The 22,478-nt window shown below is 42.2% G+C and overlaps 1 protein-coding gene across 5 annotated transcripts in view; it reads left to right on the forward strand.

Annotated features, from left to right (window-relative positions):
• Positions 1-22,478, forward strand: part of LOC109929885 (drebrin) — a 164,589-nt gene that overhangs the window by 103,105 nt on the left and 39,006 nt on the right. For all 5 annotated transcript variants that reach the window (XM_048603994.1, XM_048603991.1, XM_048603990.1 and 2 more), the window contains 2 exons: positions 2,178-2,233; positions 21,722-21,834. In XM_048603994.1, the coding sequence (XP_048459951.1) occupies positions 2,178-2,233; positions 21,722-21,834 (169 nt within the window). The remainder of the gene's footprint in view (positions 1-2,177; positions 2,234-21,721; positions 21,835-22,478) is intronic.

Below are 22,478 nucleotides of genomic sequence, written 5' to 3' on the forward strand. Positions count from 1 at the left end.
GGACTGAAGGGTCTCTTTCTGTGCTGTGCAGCTCTATGACTCTAAGGGCACTTTAGTTTGTGGTAGTTCTTACCAGCTCTGAAAGCCTGGTCTTAAAACTATTGTAGAAGTTTAAGTAGACAGGACCTTTTCTTTAAGTTCAGTTAGGAACATTCAATAAAGTAGGCAGTGCTTGAGTATCTCAGGGATACACAGCAATGGAGACAATCACATTTGATGAATGTGTAGAAAGTCAGCAAAAGGAAATACTTGGAACCTTTCAGCTAAGTAAAAAAAAAAATTAAGGTAGGAGTTGTTTGTCTCTGGGATTGAATGCCTATAAAGGATGGTGCTGAGGAAAAGGTGGTTTGTCTTTGGTATTTATGTTCAGATCATTCTAAATTTTCTTAGTAATATATTTTTGTATTTTGTTCAATAAATTTGTGTTTTATTTAAACAACATTTGGCAACCTCCTGCAAATATATTGAATGACTGGTCACGGTAACAAAATTGCACAAAAAAGACTTGTCATCAATCGGCCAGGTTACTCTGAGATCTGTCACACTTTTCCCAAGGATGGGCGATTTCAAGGCTAGGGGCACATTTTAAGGTGAGAGGAGAGAGATTTAAAAAAGACATGAGACAAATTTTTTACACAGGGTTGTTCAGTTATGGAATGAACTTCCTGAGGAAGTGGTGGATGCAGATACAATTGCAGCATTCAAAAGACATTTGGATGAGTTCATGAATAGGAAAGGTTTGGAGGGATATGGGTCAGGAGCAGGCAGGTGGGACTAGTTTAGTTTGGAATTATGTTTGGCATGGACTGGTTAAACTGAAGGGTCTGTTTCTATGCTGTATGACTCTATGATCTAGTATTCCCATTAGCTGGGATCAAACAATGGAGCCTAGGATTTTCTATTCCTTGAAACAAAGATGTGGTCAAGCATGATCCCACTGTTAAAAATTCTGAAAGGGATGCAAATATATTGGTTCAGACACCTTATTAAACTGTGATTCTGAATGTAGAACTTGATGCAAATATAAGATTAGCAAGCTCTAAACAAGGATAAAAGGACCTTTATTGCCTTTCACAGAACAACGGACACACAAAAGAACTTGCAAAAGTGTTTGTTGCTATGTTGACTGATTATGTATTTAAAGTAAGTTCATTACCTTCAATCCTGTTCCTAACCAACTAGCTAGTGGAGGGTAAATGCAGATTGAAATAACAAAGTACAGGACTACAATAATTCCTGTGTAGCTGACTCAATGGAAGCATCATATTATGGAAAGTTTTCCATCAAGAATAACTTAATGAAGGATGTAATATTTGATAATTGTTCTGAAGTCTTAATTTGATTATCTTTGAAGAGACGTTAAAAAGAAACATGTAGAAATATCTTCCAGTAGATTTAAGTGAGTTTTAATCTTTCACATCCAACATAAATTGCCCACAGTTTTGGTTCCTTGTCATTCTTTCCATTTATTACATACAGTTTTCTCTGAGATGAGCAGTTTATTCCCGTTCAAAATTGGCAAAAACAGAAGCATTTAGCTCCCTCCACCTTACTATCTGTTTTATATCCTCACAAAGCCTTCTGTGTATATCTCTCCAATATTTCATTTAACATTCATTCTCTAGTTTCTAATCTCTGATTATTTTCACTTTCTGGAATTATTGTAATCTTGTACTTTGTCATTTCAATATTTATTTGCCCCCCACTAAATAGTTAGTTAGGAACAGGACTGAAAGGAAAGAGTTTATTTCACTTTCTGTGAAAATACATTGAAGCTGCCAAATAAATGTATCCTGTTGGGATTTATTACGCAAGGTCTGGAAGCGATAGACAACTGGCATTTTTTTCTTTGTTCTGTGCTCTCTTATGTTTGGGGTTACTTAAGCATCGATACAGTTCAGTTTACTGTGTTGTAGAATTGTGGGATTCCTGGTGTAATTATACAGTTTGCTCTTATGAATCTCCATGTCCTTTGTCTTTGAAATTGAATATGTAACAATGCTGTAGTCAGTTAGAGAACTGCAGAATCTTGAACTACAGTGCATCACTGAACATGCAGAGTAACTGTAGCACTGAAGTTAGTTTATTTAATTTCTGCCAATTTTTTTAAATTCAGGTGGGCTGGATATGTTGTGGTGGCAACACGATTAACTGGTTTGAATTCCTTCTCTCCACAGGGCCCTGTACACTTACGAAGATAACACTGACAATCTGAAATTAGCCGATTCAGGAGGTATGTGACAAATACAGGCTAATTCTATGCCTGTGTATTATTACCCGAAACATTCGCTGCTCCTTTCCTCCAGATGCTGCCTGGCCTGCTGTGTTCTTCCAGCCTCCTGTTTGTCTACATTGGATTCCAGCATCTGCAGTTTTTTTTTGTCTCTGTACAAACAGGGCTTCTGCTGTTAAAGCAATGGAGTTAGAGATGAAAGAAATCCTTCTACTTAGTAAATGGCATTATCTTTAAATAACCTACAGCTTGCCAGGGAAGGTGGTGATAATAATGTTCTGAAACAGTCCAGTTGCCGAGATTGGCAGATGATTGCAATGAGAGATTTTAATCAGTCTGATATGAATGTAGAAGGTTGGCTACACTATGCCTAGGTTCTTCTTTATCTTTAGACATTTCATTGAATTGGGATTTACAGGAAGCTCCTTTGTAGTATTGTGATCTGCAAGCTTGCTTGAGGATTTAGAAGACTTTACTCTGTAATCAGGTATTTTCTCAACAGCTATATTCATAATAAGAAGGACATCATGACCCAGAACTTCCAAAAGGAAGATTGTCACTTCAGCAGCTTTGACTGGAGATGGTTGTTGGAATATGAGGAATTCACTATGCAATTGCTGACTAATTGTCTGGAATTGTAACCGTCTGATAGGTAATCACTGGCATCTAGAACCTTCCAAAACAGCCTTCAACTCTTCGGAAGAACAGCCATTGAACCCGAAACATTAACTTTAATCTGTCCCCACAAATGCTGCCAGACCTGCTGAGCCTTTCCAGCAATTTCTGTTTTTGTGTCTTCAGCACTGAATTCAAACTGGAGATTTTGGATGCTGTCACTCATTTACATAAACAGTTAACCAGGCAAGATTACAGAGATTAAAACCTGCTTTAATTCCTAGATAACTACACAAGTGACTGTCCCCGATTCTCCATTGATCCGACCAATACCCTCTGACACGATTCTCCCCATCAAAACCCTTCCCATGCTCCCCTCAACTTGATTCCCAACCCAAACCAAACCCAACCACCAACTCCTCTCTGAGACTCGCACCTAACACACCCTACTGCTTCACCCACCTACCATTCTACCCAACTGCCACCCTTCATCCTTGTACTCAGCGTACCAAACATCCTTCCAACCTCCACCCTATCTAGATACTTGACTATTCACATGCTCCTTACCCACTTACCTGACTCACTCAGTCACACACCTTCAATAAGAAACATTAAATATCCTTGAGAAGAAAATGATACATATGCTTGGAATAATTAACCAACAATACCAATAAATTCTTAAAGAATATAAAAGACACCACCTTTATACAATGATATGTGTTTAAAAGAACCAGAAAAAGATAAAAAAGAATCTATTTAGTATTGGAAATATGCTACAAACATTTCATTCAACTTGTTTTGCAGCTTAAAGCTCTTTGTCTACTGCTACCCATCAGGAGCATTCCCAGCACCTCTGACATTTCGGAAGGATTTTCCCACAGTGTGTCAAGGCCTGCCCAATTTGCAGCGATGGTGGCTTTGTGAGATTAAAACACTGGATTCTTCAGTGGAACAGGCAGACAAATTTATTTCTTTTATAATGTTCTTCAACAAACATTGATTCTTCTCAAATAAACTGAGAGAGCTTTTGGACAACGTTATCAGTTATGCTGTCTTCGAAGAATCGAGCAAAATTCAGGATCTCTTCCAACAAATCATCAGCAGCATTTGTATCTTTATCCTTTTCTACTCTTTTCCTTTAAGAATAATGCAAGTTCTGGAATGTCATCTTGCAGTATGTCACCTTCATCCTTGATGCAACATTTCCCCGTTTCTATGAGTCTCTCCTTCAGGAGAAATGCACAATCTGTTTTTGAGTTTGATTTATTGTTGTCACATGCACTGTGATACAGTGAAAAGTTTATTTATGTGCTATACAGACAGATTGTGCTATACAGACAGATTGTGCTATACAAAGAGTATCAGGGTAGCAGAACGGAGTGCAGTATACAGTACTCCAGCCGCAGAGAAGTTGCAGAGAGAGATCAACATTAACATTTGAGAGGTCCATTCAAAAGTCTGATATCAGTGGGGAAGAGGCTGCTTTTGAATCTGTTCGTACGTGTATACAAACTTTTATATCTTCTGCCTGATCGAAGAGGGTGGAAGAGAGTATAACTGGGCTGGGAGGGGTCTTTGATGATGTTGGTTGCTTTCCCGAGGCAGCAGCAAGTTTAGGTGGAGTCCATGGAAGGAAAGCTGGTTTGCCTGATAGTCTGGGCCGTGTTCACAACTCTCTGTAGTGTCTTGCAGTTGCCATGCCAAGCTGTGATGCATCTGGACAGGATGCTTTCTATGGTGCATCTATAAAAATTGGTAAGAGTCTTTGTAGACATGCTGAACTTCCTTAGCCTCCTGAAGAAGTAGAGGCATTGGGGTGCTTTCTTGACTGTAGCATTGACATGAATGGACCAGGATCGATTGTTGGTGATCAGCACTCCCAGGAACCTGACTCTCTTGACCACCTCCACCTCAGCACCAGTGATGCAGACAGGGGTGTGCCCTCCACTCTGCTTCCTGAAGTTGATGACCAGCTCCTTCATTTTGCTGACGTTGAGGAAGAAATTGTTGTCTTTACACTGCGCTGCCAAGCACTCAGTCTACTGTAATCTCCTGTGGTCCTAGGAAAGGTGTTTCCTCAAATGAACACTGATTTGTTCTGAGTCCATTTCAGCTTCAACTGGTAAGTAAAGAAAATTCAAAGTCATGCAAGCTTCTCTGCTTAATAAAGAACAATCAAGGTTAAGAATAACATGCAAAGTGTCAGTGATCTCCCTCCTGATATATAGCTTTGGCTAACACTCTTATGGAATACCTGCTGCACCATTAAGTTGAATGGAAGGTAGTTGGAGAAATTAAAACTTGACCCGCACTTGACATCTGAAAGAATGGATACACCAACTATTATATTCAGTTTAAAATAGTTCTCTTGCCAATAAACTCGTGGGTCTAATACTTCTCCTAAGAAGAATACGTTATTTTTCTTCAGTTTCATTTATTACTTGAACAGTTGTAGATTAGAGTGATCTGTTTGTTAAATTTTTTGTCCCATGCTATGGGAGCCCATTACAGCTTCAGCAAACTGCCTGTGGAATGGCCTCTGGTGCCCCTGGTATTTCAGGCTTGAGCAGGTTTTGCTCTGATGAAGGGTTTTCCCATCATGGTGGGGACTCAAAGAACATTCAGTGTCTCTGTCCTCTTCCCATTGTTTCTGTCTTTTTTTTTAACTGGGAGTCTATCAGCCCATTCATTGATAAACTGTGCTGAGTTTGAATAAACAGTCTGTGCCCAGCAAACTTCCCTGTCCCTTCTGATAAAAATAATCTGTTTGGGTTGCAAATGTCAGTGCAGTCTGAATACTTTATGAAGGTAAGGTCCTCTTTGAACTACAATAATTCTGCTAAAGCTTCAACCAGCAACTTTACCATTATGCAGACTCTTATGAGCTTATCTCTCAATATTCTATATTGGTAATTAGCAACGAGGCAATGCAGATAGTTAATGAAATGATTACTAGTCTCCCCTGGCTCCTAGTGGTGCTGATTAAGCTTTTTCCAGTTTATTATAAAATTGCACCACTAAATTAAATGAATCAAAGGTCTTATTATATTTGGATAGACCTGTGCTTAATCAGAATGGTACTGGCTCTGCTCCTGCTGATTATGAATGGTAGTGCACTGTCCTGATCTCTTTCAGGCTTCAGATCGAATCTGGAGGTAGTTCAGTTGCTGTTGAAGTGACAACACCAGTAGATCCAGTGGGTGACTTTATCAGGACCCTGTGCATGTCGAAGGGCTCTGGAAGAGGTCAGCTTTCATAGAATCCCTACAGTGTGGAAACAGGCCCTTCGGCTCAACAAGTCCACACTGACCCTCAGAGCATCCCATCCAGACCCATTCCCCTATAACCCGCCTAATCTACAAACCCACGCACACTACAGGCAATTTAGCGTGGCCAATCCACCTAGCCTGCACGTCTTTGGACTGTGGGAGGAAATCGGAGGACCCAGAGGAAACCCACGCAGACATGGGGAGAACGTGCAAACTCCACACAGACAGTTGCCTGAGGGTGGAATCGAACCCGGGTCCCTGGTGCTGTGAGGCAACAGTGCTAACCACTGTGCCACCTGTCCCATCTGTCCCATCATGTCAACTTCTGCATTCTGCCACAGTCACTATGTGAAAATCTCCTGGACATATTTTGGGAATTTTAGACAGAGATGAGGACTGGACACCATGTTAGTGCAAACTGAGGAACTATTTACATTTTGTACAGAGGCACAGTTCAGCAGGTCTTTACTAGAGCCTTTTTCCAACAGTTCCCAGTCCCTTGATATCAGAAATCATTTGATATCACTCATAATGCGATCTAGTTATTAACATACAGCTATGAATACCATACCTTGAGGTGGGGGGCCGGGGAGCGTTCTGAACGTGCAAGAAGTTGATAATTTGTTTCTTCAAAGTTAGTGTTCCACTCAAAACAAGAGGCTTCCATGCCAAATTGTTGGAATTTTACCAACATGAGTGGTTGGTAAGTATGCAATGTGATGGCTTTCATTACATTTCAGAAAACCTACATTTGTTTTTAATATGACTGTTGGTCAATTTAAGCCTATGTTTTGGGAAGCCAATCATTCAACGGTATCCATCCATATCTTACAGGTCTAATTGGATATAGCATTCTACAGATGATGCACCCAACTGCTGACTTTGTACAATGTCCATCAATTTAATGTTAACTGTTTGGTAACACTACCAATCAATTGGGTCCACACACCAGGGGCAGAGTCCAGTTGCAAAGTTGACTGAGCAATTGAAGGCACCATCAGTTTCTCTATATCCCAGTTTTGAACTACAATAGGTATAAATATAGCCCCAGGTCAAAAAGCATCTCTTCTGATGTAGCAACTGTGGAAAATGGCCCATCTCATTCAAGTATAGAAGGTGCATACATGGTTCATTTTCCTCTGGAAATTATGCTGTGCAACCAATGAAATATCGTTGTGATATTGGGCAAAATGCAACCAATCTGTAAGTAGTAATTAAGTGACAAGATGATCAGTTTTACTTTTGCTGAGGAATAAACATTGCCTGGACACTAGGGGAATTTCCCTGGTCTTCCTGTAATAGTGCTGTGGGATCTTTCCCATTCATTAAATCTTTGGTTTAATGTCTCGTCCAAAGATGGCACCTTTGACTATTCAGTTCTCCCATAGGACTGAAAGGGGCAGCACAGTGGTTAGCACTGCTGTCTCTCAGTGCCACAGATCCAAGTTTGATTCCACCCTTGGGTGACTGTGCAAACTCAACACAGACATTCTCGCCACGTCTGCATGGGTTTCCTCTGGGTGCTCCTCCCATAATGTCTAGGGATGTGCAGGCTAGCTGGATAAGACATGGGAAATGCAGGGTTATATTGATATGGTAGGGGGTGGGGATGGGTCTGGGTGGGATGCTGTTCAGAGGGTTGGCATGGACTCGATGGGCCAAATGGCCTGTTTCCACACTGTTGGGATTCAATGATTCTATGGCGTAGAAGCCTAAATAATGTGCTGATATCTCCAGAGTTGAAGTTGAACTCAACCTTCAAGCCAAGAGTTGTTGTTGTTTAAAAAGCAGACATCTTAAAATTTTTAAGAGCATAGATAGCCTCCATGTCAGCTATTAAATATGTACAGTAATAAGCTCTATGATAGCAAATCAGAGGATACTAATCAGTCTGAGACAAAACTATTGTGGAGTATTGGACCATGCCTTCTTTAAATACCATAAATGAAATACTGTTTTGTGTGGTCATTTCCCAGAGTATCATTGCTGGCACCTTGTGGGGTTTGGCACCTCTACCAGTATGTGGTACTGATTTAAGTGTTGTTTGAAATAGAAACATAAAAAATTTATGGCACTAAAAGAGGCCATTTGGCCCATGTTAACTGCTCCAGTGAAGAAAGAGTCAATTCCTCAAGTTGTTTTGAGCATCTAGAGATCAGAATTACACTTTTACTGCTCCTCCAGATTTAAAATTACCACTAAAACAAAAGAACAAAATAATTAGTTATTTTTGGGACTGAGCATGAGCTGAAAGTTCTCTAGAATCTCTTCATTGTCTGTTGCTCCTTTAATAAACTCTTTCAATAGATTATTGTATGTGCCACAATCTGATAGCACATTTATTTCCTGCTTTCTAAAGTGCCAGAGAACATGAACGCTTATGTCTTATCCTGTTCGCTAACTACAATGACAGTGCTGTGTTACCATATATTTGGAGATAAAACTCAACTTTGATAGTGGTACAAAAAAAATCAACTTGAAGGATTAAAACAAAATCCATTACATTGTACGAGAAGCCTATCTACTGCCATTCCTTTTGTATCCTTACCAGAACTGAATTTTACATCCCTGATCAGATTTTTAGGAAACAAAGATTTGCTTATGGGAATGGTCTTTAATGTGTGACATGAGAGAGATATGTATCAATAAGCAAAATTATAAGGCATTATAGCATCAGCTCTGATCAATCGCTTCTGGTTTTTTGGGCTAATTTATTGCTTTCTCAAGTCTTGTAGTGACCTTTCACTAAAATATGACAAGTATTATAATCTTACTGATAAAATTAAGTGCTGTATCAACACAGCAATGAGTTTATTTTCACAAGATTCAAATGTTTTGAAAGCTGTTATTTAAACAATAATATTAAAATGCTGTTAAAGCTATCAGTATCTTTATTATTATTGTGGCTTTTTATGAGTATGACCAACTAGTTATAAAACCCTTATAATCTACACTGCAGAACAGTACTTGTGATTTCCATCAAGACTGATACGTTTTTAAAAAGTATGGCATTTCTACAATGACAACAAAGAAAATAATATCTTATTTTAAAAATCTTTATTGTAACAAAAAAAAACACAATTCAGGTATTAATTAGAAGACAAATCATACTTCAAATAAAATTTCACTAAGTTGTTAATGCAACAAAAATATGTTACAAAACTGATCTCTGCTGAGCATGGATGAATTAAACTCTGCTACCAAGCCCCACAGCCCTCTGTGTTTCACAGAGATTCAGTTCCTTTACTCTTACCAAGTATCACTTCACCTGTTTTCCCAGCAATCCCAACAAAGCACCAATCTTCCCACCCTGCCACTGCTCCTAGAATCCCTCTATCTGGTCTCTTTTACTAACTGTGACTTCCTACTCCATGTACCTCATCCACAGTTTCACAGTCCATGCCCTATTCTCAGAATGCTTACCCTGCTTCTTTACAGGGAAATCTGGGTGTTCTGAAACTGTCCTACCACCAGCCACAGAACGCCACTGTATATTGATATTCCGCTCCCTGCGATGTGTTGTTCATTTACATCCCATTTCCACAGCAACTGGCATGGGCAACAGCTGCACATTTTTCAAATTGGGGCAACTTGCCAACACAATTAGATGGGTGAGTGTAAAACTAATTTGTGTAGTGCCACTTCTGGCAGCGGTACCTGCAGAGTAAAAGTGAATGAGGCCATGGGAGGGGTCTCACACACGCAACTGTGTACCCTGTGTGTACCTGGGTTTGCTGAACCAATGTCACCAATGTCAACACTGGTGCCAAATTTGATCGATGTGTGCGCAGGGAATACCTCCTCCATTTTGTTTTGAAACAACAAGCTTTGGGAAGCGTGCTGAGCCCGGTCTGGAGCTGTTTAAAAGCTAACACGTTGCAGTTGATTCAGAGATAGTGGGAACTGCCGATGCTGGAGAATCTGAGATAACAAGGTGTAGAGCTGGATGAACACAGCAGGCCAAGCAGCATCAGAGGAGCAGGAAAGCTGAAGTTTTGGGTCTGGACCCTTTTTTTTCTGAAGAAGGGTCCTGACCCGAAACATCTTGCGGTTTTTCCCTTTTTGTTACTCAAATTCCAATTGTACTCCTTTCACATGTAAACATTCCCCCTCATTGTCTCCTCCATCCAGCACCACCTCCTCCTCACATGGAGAGCAGATGGCATTGTAACTACAGCGCACAATACCCCCATAAGACAGTGCCTTTCTCTGCCTTTCTGTGGTTAGCAGATACCGCCAAACCCCTCCAGCAACTTGGAGTATTCCCCCCAACATGACCTGAGCCCAACTAGGGAAAAGTACCTCGGCTGCAACATAGATAACAAGGTGTAGAGCTGGATGAGCACAACATAAGAAAGATGAGTTCAAAAAGGACCAAGTTACACCAGAAAAGATCTTAGAATGTTAACATTGATGATGTAACAGAAATGTACCTAGGGCCCAGGTATCCCCTCTGTGGAGGAAGTGAGGAACGTGGTGAGAAGGGTGAATAATTGGGGGAGTTTGCCTTGGAGAGATAGTCACCCCTCTTCCTGTCACCTCAGCACCTGGTTGAGTAGCTCCATGTGCTACATCTCAACTCAGCCCAAATTGACGCCCTTCTCATCGTGGGCCCAATTTTCCCACTTTCTCAGCAGGTGAGAGAAGCGGTTGGTTTTCCAGCCGGGAAACCAGTGTAGCCGGCCTGTTGGCTTGGTTGTAGGGGTAGAGTTCCTTCATTTGCCCCCACCCAAGTCTGGGTCAAAGGGGAGCAGGGATGGAGGGGAGGCGCAAGAGGGTGAACGCTACTCCCCTGCCCTTGCCTCCAACACCCCATTTGCCAAAACCCCTCCCTACACCTTTAAGTCCATAAAGCTTGAGCCTCCAACACAATGTCTAGGCGTAGGCCGTAGGTACCTGATTGGCCTGCAGTTTCAGGTGAGGTGGAACTTAGGTCTTGATTCGCCAGTAGCTCACCGGGGATCATGGTACTTGATCATGGGAGCTCTCTAATGGGTGGCCCTGAGATTGCCCACTCCCTCACTACACACATGGAGCATGACATCATGGCCCTGGAAAGCAAAATATAATAAACAGGAAAAGAAAACAATGGTAATGCAGCAGATACAATGCACATGGCATTTCAAAAAACTTTTGACGAGGTTAACTCAAGACTATGTTGGAGGCAGGGGACAAACAATAAAATGGATCATAAACCAGCAACACGACACAAGTCAGAGCATCGAGGGTCAAGCTAGTTGCTCCAATTGGTGGGAACGGAGTCCCATTGGAATCAATGGTGGGACTCGAGGGTAGGGATAGTCATCAGGGTGTTGGAGCTGCTCGTGTTTCAGTGCCACTTATCCTGACTGCCCCCCCTCCCCACCCAACTCTTCCCTAATGTTCTTCTTGTGCCATTAAGTAAATAGTCACTGTGGGATCAAACTGTTTCCTACAGATTAAGCAAAACTTTGTGTCTTGTACTTTATGCCTCTACTTATAAAGCCTGTCGAAAGCTCAGCTTTCAATATGGAGCACTTTACAACTGCAGCTTTGTCAGACATTAGCACACAACATTAGCCCAGGTTTTCCGATGGCCATACAGTCACTATTCCAGCACAGATGGGAGATGTGCATCAGGACCATACAGAATCTCCATCGTCGCATGCTCCAAAGGAAAGGCCCAAAAAATTTACTTTTCCACTGGGCAATTCCTCTGCACCTGTGAGCTTCTGAAAATAACCATTTTAGTACTTTGTCTAACTCCTGAGTAACTATGAAACTGGCCCCCTATTTCCTGAAAGACACCTTCCCTGGATCACTTACACCTCCCAGACTCTGTCTCTCCCCTCCTTCCCAATGCCCACCCCAACATGACACACAGATACAGACACACCAACACACACACACATGCCAAACCTGATCCAATCCAACCCCCTCTGCCCATCCTCACCTGCACCAGGGTTGATTTCTCCCCCCAACTCTGACCAACCTTCGCCACTGCATAATGTACCTTGCCACATTACACCCTGACACCCTACCAATTTGGCATTGACCCTGTCCTATCCCCAGATGGCACTCTACTTACCTGGCTTCCTACCCACCTGACACCCTATTCCCTCTACCCATCTGGCACCCAACCCTCCCAGCACCTAACATCACACTTATCTGATGTACTTATGGTTGAACAGCAGCTATCAAAGTGACTGTGACTGTCAGGACCTTTCTATTTCAGGGAAAGGCAGCTGATTGCTGTGAGAGGTTCCACACTCTGAAAGAACTGTCAGACTGGAAGAACAGGTTTGCATTTCTGAGGGAGTCCTGAGCGGGTTCTCTTCTCGGAAATGTGGATCTCCCTGTCAATCCGAGTGAGATTGCCGATACTCGGAAAATCCAGCCGTTTGTTGTTTATATTATGCAAACAGTCTGCCTTTCTGACTGTAGCCCTTTTACAATGTTCAGGCAGGAACATCAAGAATCGAAGCTCAGTAAGCACTGCAGGCAAGAGCCCTTCTTACAAATGAAACGATCTTGAACTATATGTATACTGTACTATACTGTATTGGCACATGATTCGTGGTTTCACTTTAAAATTGGCAAAGTCTTCCAAAAAATTAGCACCAACCGAATTACTTGCAATAATGTGCTATATATATATATATATATATATCTCACAAGTGGACTTTGTTAACAGATACCTTACACTTTGCATTGAGTGATAAATAATTTCTCATTTTAAACTGAAACTAACCACACTTATAAATGCCAAGCGAAACATATGATGGGAGAGCTGTTGATGCTGCAGCTTTGAAAACATGAACAGAAAATGCTAGGAACACTCAGTAGACCAGGCAGCCTCTGTGGAGACAAAAACAAACTATGTTTGAGATCCTCGGTCTTCACCAGATCTGATGAAGAGTCACTGTCCCTGCTGTCAGATATCCTGAGCATTTTCAACACTTCCTGTTTCTGTTGGAGTAAAAATAACCCCATTGGCCAGCTCCCCAAAATACCGTCAGCCTCTCATTTCCCTTCAGTCAGAAACCCAGCATATGCTTCCTGTGGTCCAGTTTACCACATTAAACAGGAATTTCAAAATAGATGTTAAGGTATGAAAGAAAACATACAAAATTACAGAGTCAAAAAAAAGTCAAAGCAATTAAATCATAATGAAACTGAATAAATGATAAAAATAACCATTAAAAGGTGCACATCTAAGTAATAGAATCTTTCCTTTGCCTTTTTCCCTTTTGAGTATTAGAGAAATGGAGTAGACTCCCAGATTTGGTCACCAGGGAAAGGGAAAGGCATTGTTACTGTTTTGGGCTAACTGTATTGGGTTTGATGGTGTGATTTTCACTGCAAGGTAAAACATGGTTCATCACTGTATTTTACCAAACTATTCGCATTAATTGACGTTTTAGGCATTGTGATCAGTATCACATCAGATTTCCACCCCATCTCAGCATACCCCATTCCTGGAGCAACGCACCACGCATTACAAATCCTGCATTGACCAGCATCCTCGGCACCAGTGCTAAATTGAAAAGGCCAGACAAGTACTGTCAGCCTGAAGCTATCCAGCACACTTCCTGACTCATGCCTTGGGCATGGCAAATGGGGAGAAATTGGCACTCCATTCTGTGGACATGATTCTGGGAGATCCTGCTGGATGGGATAGCGCCCACATGGGACTTCCTGTTTCCCCAGGCCCAGCAGTGGAGGCCATGACACCATGGTCTGAGGTTCTCATCCAGGCTAGAGCAGCTTCAGCCTTGTAGGACAATGCCCAGCACTGGACCAAGGCTTTGCAAGGTGGGGATGTTTGAGCCTCCAGGTAGGCAGAGTGAGTAAGCACTATGATAACATGGAAAGATCCTGAAGATACAGCCTGGTGCAGTCCCTCAGCTGGGAATGGGTCCCTGAACGCAGTATCCTTGCTGCAGGTTACAATGAGAGTTACTGAGGCAGCTGGAGGTGGCAAATCTAGTTGTTTATCCTTTTAAGTAAACGATTAAACTCATGAATTTATGGATGGTGCCTAATTGAGCGTTACAGGAAGTTTGCGACAAAATACAAGGTTTTAAACACCCTGAATGGGCTTGTAAATGGACGTTGAAATTCAATACAGAGATGTGAGGGTGTGAAGGCTACTTGTTCCCTGAAAAATAAGGGTTAAACTGGGAAAGAGGAATAGTTTCAAAAACCATTAAAACCAGTAATTCAAGCCAGGAAAGTCCTTGAAAAATCAAAGCACCCAGGCTCATTTCTAGTGGAATGAAATTGAAAATTGAATCTTGTTTTTTCTTAATCAGTCCCTCAGAATCGAGGCTGACTTGTTTCACTCTGATTTGATGGTTTCTGACATACCGGATAAGTTGTGTGTGAATTATAGACATGCAGCTCAGGTGGTGCTTGAGGGTTGGGTAGATAAATTGTTTGGAGATTTGAGCACTTCCCCCAAACATCTCGGCTTTGCTTTGGCCCAATCCTAGCACAGTTTCTCGATATGTTGATGCCTTCCCCAATGGTTTTCCATGTGTTGACTGGTATATTTGATCTCTTAAGGGAAACTTTGAGAGCATCCATTTCTACTGTCCTCCTGAGAGTGCCCTGCTGTGACTGGGTTCTGAGTAGAGCACTTGCTGTGAAAGTCAGGTCTAGGAGCGACACATCCTCCCAATGGAGATAGCTTTGAGTGAATGGTACAGCAGTGCTTGGGAGAGCATGCCTACAATTGATCGCTTTCTTTGTCACTCCATTTGGAGAACCTTGCAGATGCACCTTAAAAGGACATTGATGAGACCACATTTGGAATGCCAAAAATACAGAAGCACTCGAGAAAATCACTGCACTTCAAAAGATTGACATCCCACACGACATTCCAAAGTGCTTTACTGCTAATACATCACTTTTGAAGTGTAGTCACTTTCATAATTTGGGAAACATAGCTGCCAATTTGTGCACAGCAAGCTCCCACAAGGAGCAGTCTGAGTTTACCAGATGACGGGACACATTTTTCGATCTTCATATTGTCGGAGATTGGATGTGCAACTGAACATCCCATCAGGTCCCTTCAGAAATCCTGGTTTAGACACAAATGGGAATTGCCTGTGAAGTTTCAAATTCCAATGGACAATTCCCCTTCCCTGGAACCCTCTATAAATGTCTCTGAGCTACAGTTGGAGACTAGAAACAGTTTCATGCAGCATACTGCTATAATTATCCAGGAGATATTACATTAAAGGCTGGTCTGACACTTGGGCAAATCCACAACCGGCTCCCTTCATAACCACCTTACTGGCTCCATAACTGCTCCCTCACAACCCATGAACCCTGACCACCCCCACAATCCGTCCTGGTAAACTCCCCAACCAACCTGACTACATTCACCTGACCGCATCCCAAACCAACCACCCGACCGCACCCCAACCCAACCACCCGACCGCACCCCAACCCAACCACCCGACCGCACCCCAACCCAACCACCCGCACCCCAACCCAACCACCCGACCAGACTCCAACCCGACCGCACCCCAACCCGACCACCCGACCACGCCCCAACCCAACCACCCGACTGACCACACCCCACCCCAACCCAACCACCCGACCGTACCCCAACCCAACCACCCGACCACACCCCAACCACCCGACCGTACCCCAACCCAACCTCCCGACTGACCACATGCCACCCCAACCCAACCGCACCCCAACCCAACCACCCGACCACACCCTAACCTGACTACAGCCTAACTCGACCACCCTGAATGCTCACCCATCTACCCCCCTGACTCAAGTACCCATTCACCCATCCTACCTCTGTGTCCATCTATCAAACCTACTCACCCACCCTATCTACATCTCCATAATCCACCCACCCACCTGCACACATGTGCACTCACCCATTCACCAGAATTCATTCAAAGACATTACCTTTACACTTACCACTGTGGCAGTGCCATAATAACAGAGGTACCTCAAATACTTATGGAAATATTGACATTTTAATTGCAACATATGATTTTTTAAAAAATGGGAACACATGCATAAGATGACTGTGATTGCAAATGTCATGACTGCCAAAAGAGGAAGACACCATAGAATGTCACACCTGAGAGGTGTCAAGGAAGCTTCAAAGAGATGGGCTGTAAATCATTTGTGAACTATCTCAGACAGTGCACATGACAGGAGAAAAGACAGCCCTCTGGGCAAAAGACATATTTTGTGTCTTCTCCTTTAAAGAATACACATGAAGGGAGTTATTAGCTGGTTCAAGCTGGTCTGTGCGTGATAGTAGAAGACTGGAAATGTAGATCTGCTCATACAGGACACAAGGGCCCTAAATCTAGAGGGAAGACCCACAGCTGACTGTTTAAGTGCCTGATGGTCACTTCTTACTGCGGGTATTCCCTCGTAGAGGTGGCACTGTGTTCTGGCTGGCACTCAGAAAAGTGGGCCAGCCCCTTACCCCACGCAGATTAAACTCTACCCTTATCCTTCAAAGAGCAGGTGACCTCCATTTCTCCGCTACCAAAGTATACAACTGCTGTTTACCCAAATTGGACTTCATTTTCTATTTATATGGCCATTTTACAACTTTATTAATGTCTCCTTGTATTTTGTTACAATTTCACAAATACAGACCCCAGCGATACTGTTTTGGTTTCAATCGCTCCTTCAAAAAGCTCCTTGTTTGGCTCGCTGACAATTTTTGTGTAATTCTATTCCTGACACATTTTGCGAAGTTATGCTATGTAACTGCAGGTTATGTTCTCATTTGTCAGAATGTAAATATGCAGAGCTTGTACATTAGTAGTATCTATAGAGAAATATTTTCTCTTGTGTTACTATGTAAATCTGAACTGATTTTCCTCTCAGGATAATCTAGGCCGACACACCATCTGCTGTCAAAGTGCCAGCTGTCAAACACCAGCTCACACTGACTTCAGCTTTTATTAGGAGCACAGTCCCTCTCCTTCATACAATCTCCTACTGCCTCCCCCCCACCCCAACCCCCCAACCCCTCCTGAGAGAACAGCCCCTTGTGAACAAAGCTGCGAGATTGTGGCTTGTTAGGTTTATTTAGCTTTAAAGGCAATGAATGTTCTGTTCAAAATTACATCAACCAGCTGTGTCTCTTGGATGTCCCTGAGACATTTCCTTTGATCTGTGTTTTGCTCTGTGTGCAGTGCTAATTAATGTGGCTGGTTGAAATGCAAATCGCTGTCATCAGATTATTTTAAAACGTTTTATATATTTGCCTGTGTCTTTAGTAGGTTGAATTTGTACTATGACCTCATTATTATTTGTCTGAGATGCTGCAAAATGTCTTATCTAATATTTCTGGTATTATTAATATGGAAGTCCATTTTTTCATTTATAAATTAACTGGTTGAAATAAAGAGCCCTTTGATCTGTAACTAGTGGAGTAAGTGAATATGGTTTATTTAGACTGGTTTGTATTGGCACAGTCAGCAGGGAAATCACCTTCAAGGCAGCCTAAGTATCTCGCAAAAGATAGAAATTACAAAATTCTTTTTACTATGTGTTCTAAAAAAATGCTGTTAAAGCATTAAGATCTTTTTGTTCTATCAAAGGGCCATTGCAGTTTGTTCGTCCTTTTAGAGAGAGTTTGAAAACAATAAATTTACTCTCTCAAGCGTTTGGGACAGTTTTGTTCTTAGCTCTGCATTTGAAATTTGCAATGGCAATAAGTTAGGAAAAAAAGCATAAAAAAGAATGAGTAGGCCATTCAGTCCCTTAATCATTGTCTGATATTCAGTAAAATCATAGCTGATCTGCCTCGGACTTAAATTCCTCTTTTTGTGCCAGCTCCTTAAGTATTTCAAAAACTATCAGTCTCCTCTTTAAATTCTTTCAGTGATCTAGCCTCCAAACTTTCTGTGGTCAACAATTCCAGGCATCAACTACCCTTTGGAAGAAGAAATTCCTTCGCATCTGTTTTAAATGAGTGTCCCTTATAACAAAGTCCCTCCAGTGATCCCCCCCCCAGTGGAAACATCTTCTCAACATCTGCCCTGTTAAGCCCCCTCAGAATCGTGTATGTTTCAATAAGATCACCCCTCATTTTTCCAAAGTGTAATGAGAAAAGGCCTAACCCATTTATTTGTTCGTGAGTGTCCAACCCCTCCCTCCCAGGTTTTCAGACGAGTGAACCCCTCTTGAACCATTTCCAGTGCCTTCTGATTCTTCCTATCCAAGTGAATGACCTCACACCTTGCAACAGTAAAGTCCATTTGGCATGTTTTTGCCTACTCACTCAAACAATCTATATCCCTGGTCAATTGTTTATGTCTTCTTCAGAGCATGCCTTTCCACCTACGTTTGTAATGTCAGTAAATCTGGGTGCATTACGCTCTGCCACCAAGTCATTAATATTGATTGTAAATATTTGAGGCCATAGAATTGCTCCCTGTGGTACTCGACTAGTTATGTCTTTCCAACCTGAAAATGACCCATTAATTCCGACTCTATCTTCTGTATGCTAACCCATCTTCAATCCACACTAATACATTACCCCAATACCGTGAGCACCTACCTTGTCCAATAATCTTTTATGTGGCACCTTTTCAAGTGCCTTCTGGAATTCCAAATACACCACATCTACTGGTTCCCCTGTACTTGTTATATCTCCAAAGTACTCTTACAAATTTTTCAAACACGATTTCCCAATCACCAAACCATTTTGACTCTGATTGTGTTAGCTTTATTATAAAAATATCCTGCTGTTTCTTCATTAAGAATGGAGTGCAGCATTTTCCCCAATGAGAGACTAACTGGCCTGTAGTTTCCTCCTTCCTGTCTCCCTGCCTTTTTGTACAGGGGTTTCACATTAATGGTTTTCCAAACCCTTGGGACCCTCTTGAAACTCAGTAAGTTCTGGAATATTTTGAGCAATGTCTCCACTATCTCTGCAGCCACTTCCTATGATAACTCTTGGATGGAGGCTGTCAGATCCTCATCATTTGGCTGCCTTTCTTCCCATTAGTTTGTCAAATACTTTGTTACTCATGACAGAGACTGTTACGGGATCTTTCCTTCCATTAGCAGCTTCCTTACCTGTTGTCATCACACAGAATCCCTACAGTGTAGAAACAGGCCCTTCAGCCCAACACGTCCACACCAACCCTTGGAGCATCCCACCCAGACCCATCCCCTTATAACCCACCTAAGCTATGCATCACAGAACACTATGGACAATTTAGCATGACCAATCCACCTAGCCTGCACATCTTCGGACTGTGTGAGGAAACCGGAGCACCCGGAGGAAACCCACGCAGACACAGGGGGAGTGTGCAAACTCCACACAGACAGTTGCCCGAGGGTGGAATCAAACCCAGGTTCCTGGCGCTGTGAGGCAGCAGTGCTAACCACTGAGCCACCGTGCCTCCCAATTTGGATGTCACTAATTTCTATCCTCTAAGGGTCCCAAATGTACTTTAGCTACTCTCTTTCTTTGTATGCACTGACAGAGGTTCTTGCTGTTTATTTTTTGTTTCTTTTTGCCAATTTACTTATGTAATGAATTTTATCCCTCTTTATTTGCTTTATAGTCATCTGCTGCCAGTTCCGAAAAATAAATCTCAATCCTGTGGTTTGTCTGAGTTTTTGATTGGATACTCTACCTGACTGCCTTTGTAATCCAAAAGTGATTTATCCTGCTCAAGTACCTTACAACCAGAACAAGCTTTTACTGCAAAAAATGAAATATTTGCTGAAATGTCTGTCACTGATATTGCCCTTCGACTTTGGACAATTCTTTTACATCCTGTGTAGCTACCCTCATTTAAGTTGAGGACACTGGTTTGAGAATCAAGTTGCTGTCCCTCAGAATGCATTTGAAATTCTGCGATGTTATAATCATTACCCCCAGAGGATTTGTAACTACAACATCTCTTATTAATTTTTTTAAAATTCATTCACGGGATGTGGGCATCTGTGGCTAGCCTGCATTTATTGCCCATCCCTAATTACCCAGAGGGTAGTTAAGAATCAACCACATTGCTGTGGGTCTGGAGTCACATGTAGACCAGACATCACAGAATTGTAGAATCCCTACAGTGTGGAAGCAGGCCAATTGGCCCATCAAGTCCATAAAGCATCCCACCTAGGGATGTGCAGGCTATGTAGATTAGCCATGGGAAATGGGGGATTACAGGCATGTGTTTGGGTGGGATGTTCTTCAGAGGGTTGGTGCAGACTCAATGGGCTGAACTGCCTCTTTCATCACTGTGGGGATTCTATGATCCTCCAAGCAGTCTGGGCCACACCAAGAGGAAGAACCTCTTACCTGTTGGACAGGAGTACTGGCTGAGGCTCCTCAAAAATTTACATTCTGGATCTCCATGCACACAGTAACACCCTCTTGTCTATGAGCACAGGCTGAATTTAATATAATTAATCTAATGGGTGTGACTGCAACATTGTCTCAATTCTTACCCCCCTTCTCTGGTATATTGCAGTGTCCACAGCTCAAGCTTCAGCTCATCAACTCTGAGCTAGAGTTCCTCAATAGCCAACACTTGCTGTATTTGTGGTTACCATGGATCACGCCAGTATCCAGCAGCTCCCACATACTACAGCCACAACCCATCGACTGCTCAGCCCTCTCTATTCTTATTTCATTAATTAATTTGGTTGTTAAATATTTTAAAGTGATTTTTTTTTCCAAGCTTCTGTTGTATTAATGTCTCCTGATTTAAACTGCTTGACCAATCTAAAGGTACACTGAAGAAATACCCATCAGTCACCTCCCCGTTTTCCTGTGATGTCAGGTCCAGCAGGTGAAAGGGGTTGTAGGAGCTTTGAGTTGCTTGTTTGTATCTTCTACCGCTGCTCACACAGGGCCATTCCTTTCTTTAGGAAGTAGTTAAAGCCCAATGCACATTGTTACTGCAAAGTTATCTCTCTTTGTCCAAACTCAGTGAGCACAAGGGGTGGAGTTTATTTATGAAAGCCTGGTGTAAGCTTAAGGAAGGTGCTAAACTTAAGAGAAAGGGGATGCTCTTTAGAAAGCCTCAACTCTAATATTCCTTTTCCTTTCCTGACCACTTGCCCCTTCCCCCTGTAACGTCTGCATTTTTAACCTGACCCTGCTGTAATATTTCACACTGGCTGTCAACTTCTTTGTCTGACTCCTTGCCCTGGTAGGAACGTGTCTGTGAGATACACTAATCTAACTTGTCCAGCTAACACAGATAAGTCCGATTGAATAACAATGTTGAGTCTTGCATTGCAGTTTTCTCGGGGCTAATTAAACCTGCCATCCGAGAAGGTAGCATTGCCTGCTGACTGTTTTTGATCACCTGGCAACTGATTGGCACGCACAATTCAAGAGGCAACCTGTGCTTTATACCTCAGCAGCACATTAATCGAGACCGGAATATGGGAAGTGACAGAGAATCCATACGCACACAAAGTATGCTCAGTTTTGCCGATTTTCTGATGCATTGCATGTCAAACTGATGACATATTACTGCAAAGCAGGATGTGTTACTGGAGCAAGTCCATCATAAAGCCTTGGCAATTTAGCAATTTTTAATATAAACAGCATTTGTCATGTGCTCTTAACATCCCTGACAAGTCTTTCCTTCTAATTGTTCAGCTGGTGGTCTGCAGGAAATTGCCACAAAGTTTGACAACCAGAGTGTGATGTATGGATTCTGCAGCATCAAGGATTCTGGTTCTGGCCTGCCTAAGTATGTCCTCATAAACTGGGTATGTAAACAATCCCTTTCCTCGCAGTCTTGCTGCCATGTTTTAGTAGATGCAAAACCTCCACAATTAAAACCATCCTTACCAAGGTCCAGAAAGGTGTGCTAGCATACATTATAGTTTACCAGTTACAGAATCTAATTGATGCCTTCCCAGTCATGTCTTTGTCAACTCCAGCCTTGATTTCTGTTTACATTTTGTCAGCATCCTGTATCAGCCATTCATTAACATCAACCCATTCAAATTTCTGCCACACGTGTTGTATCCCTGTCCAACCCCTTCTCATCCATTGGCTGTATGTTTGCATTGACTTCTAATCCTGATGAGATCAAGTTTAAAACTCTTAAATTTGTGGTATATTTGTCGTAATTCTATAGCTTTTTACATCATTACCCAGCAACAACTCGCCCCTCCCGTCCGCTAACCTCTGAAATCCCTATTTCTCTCGCTTGGAAATCTTCTCACACCCTCTATCTTTTCATCCCAGATTTGATGAGAATGCTTTCAGCTACTAAGATATTGTGCTCTTGAAATCCCTCCCTATCACCATCTCTGGACAACGCCCCCCCCCCCGCCCCATTCTTTTAAGTCCACCTTAAAACTCACTTATTACACAGTTTCTTCAAACTTTTGATCAGCCTTCCGAA

This window comes from Rhincodon typus, chromosome 12, assembly GCF_021869965.1.
Source record: "Rhincodon typus isolate 14 chromosome 12, sRhiTyp1.1, whole genome shotgun sequence".
NCBI classification, from domain to species: Eukaryota; Metazoa; Chordata; class Chondrichthyes; order Orectolobiformes; family Rhincodontidae; genus Rhincodon; species Rhincodon typus.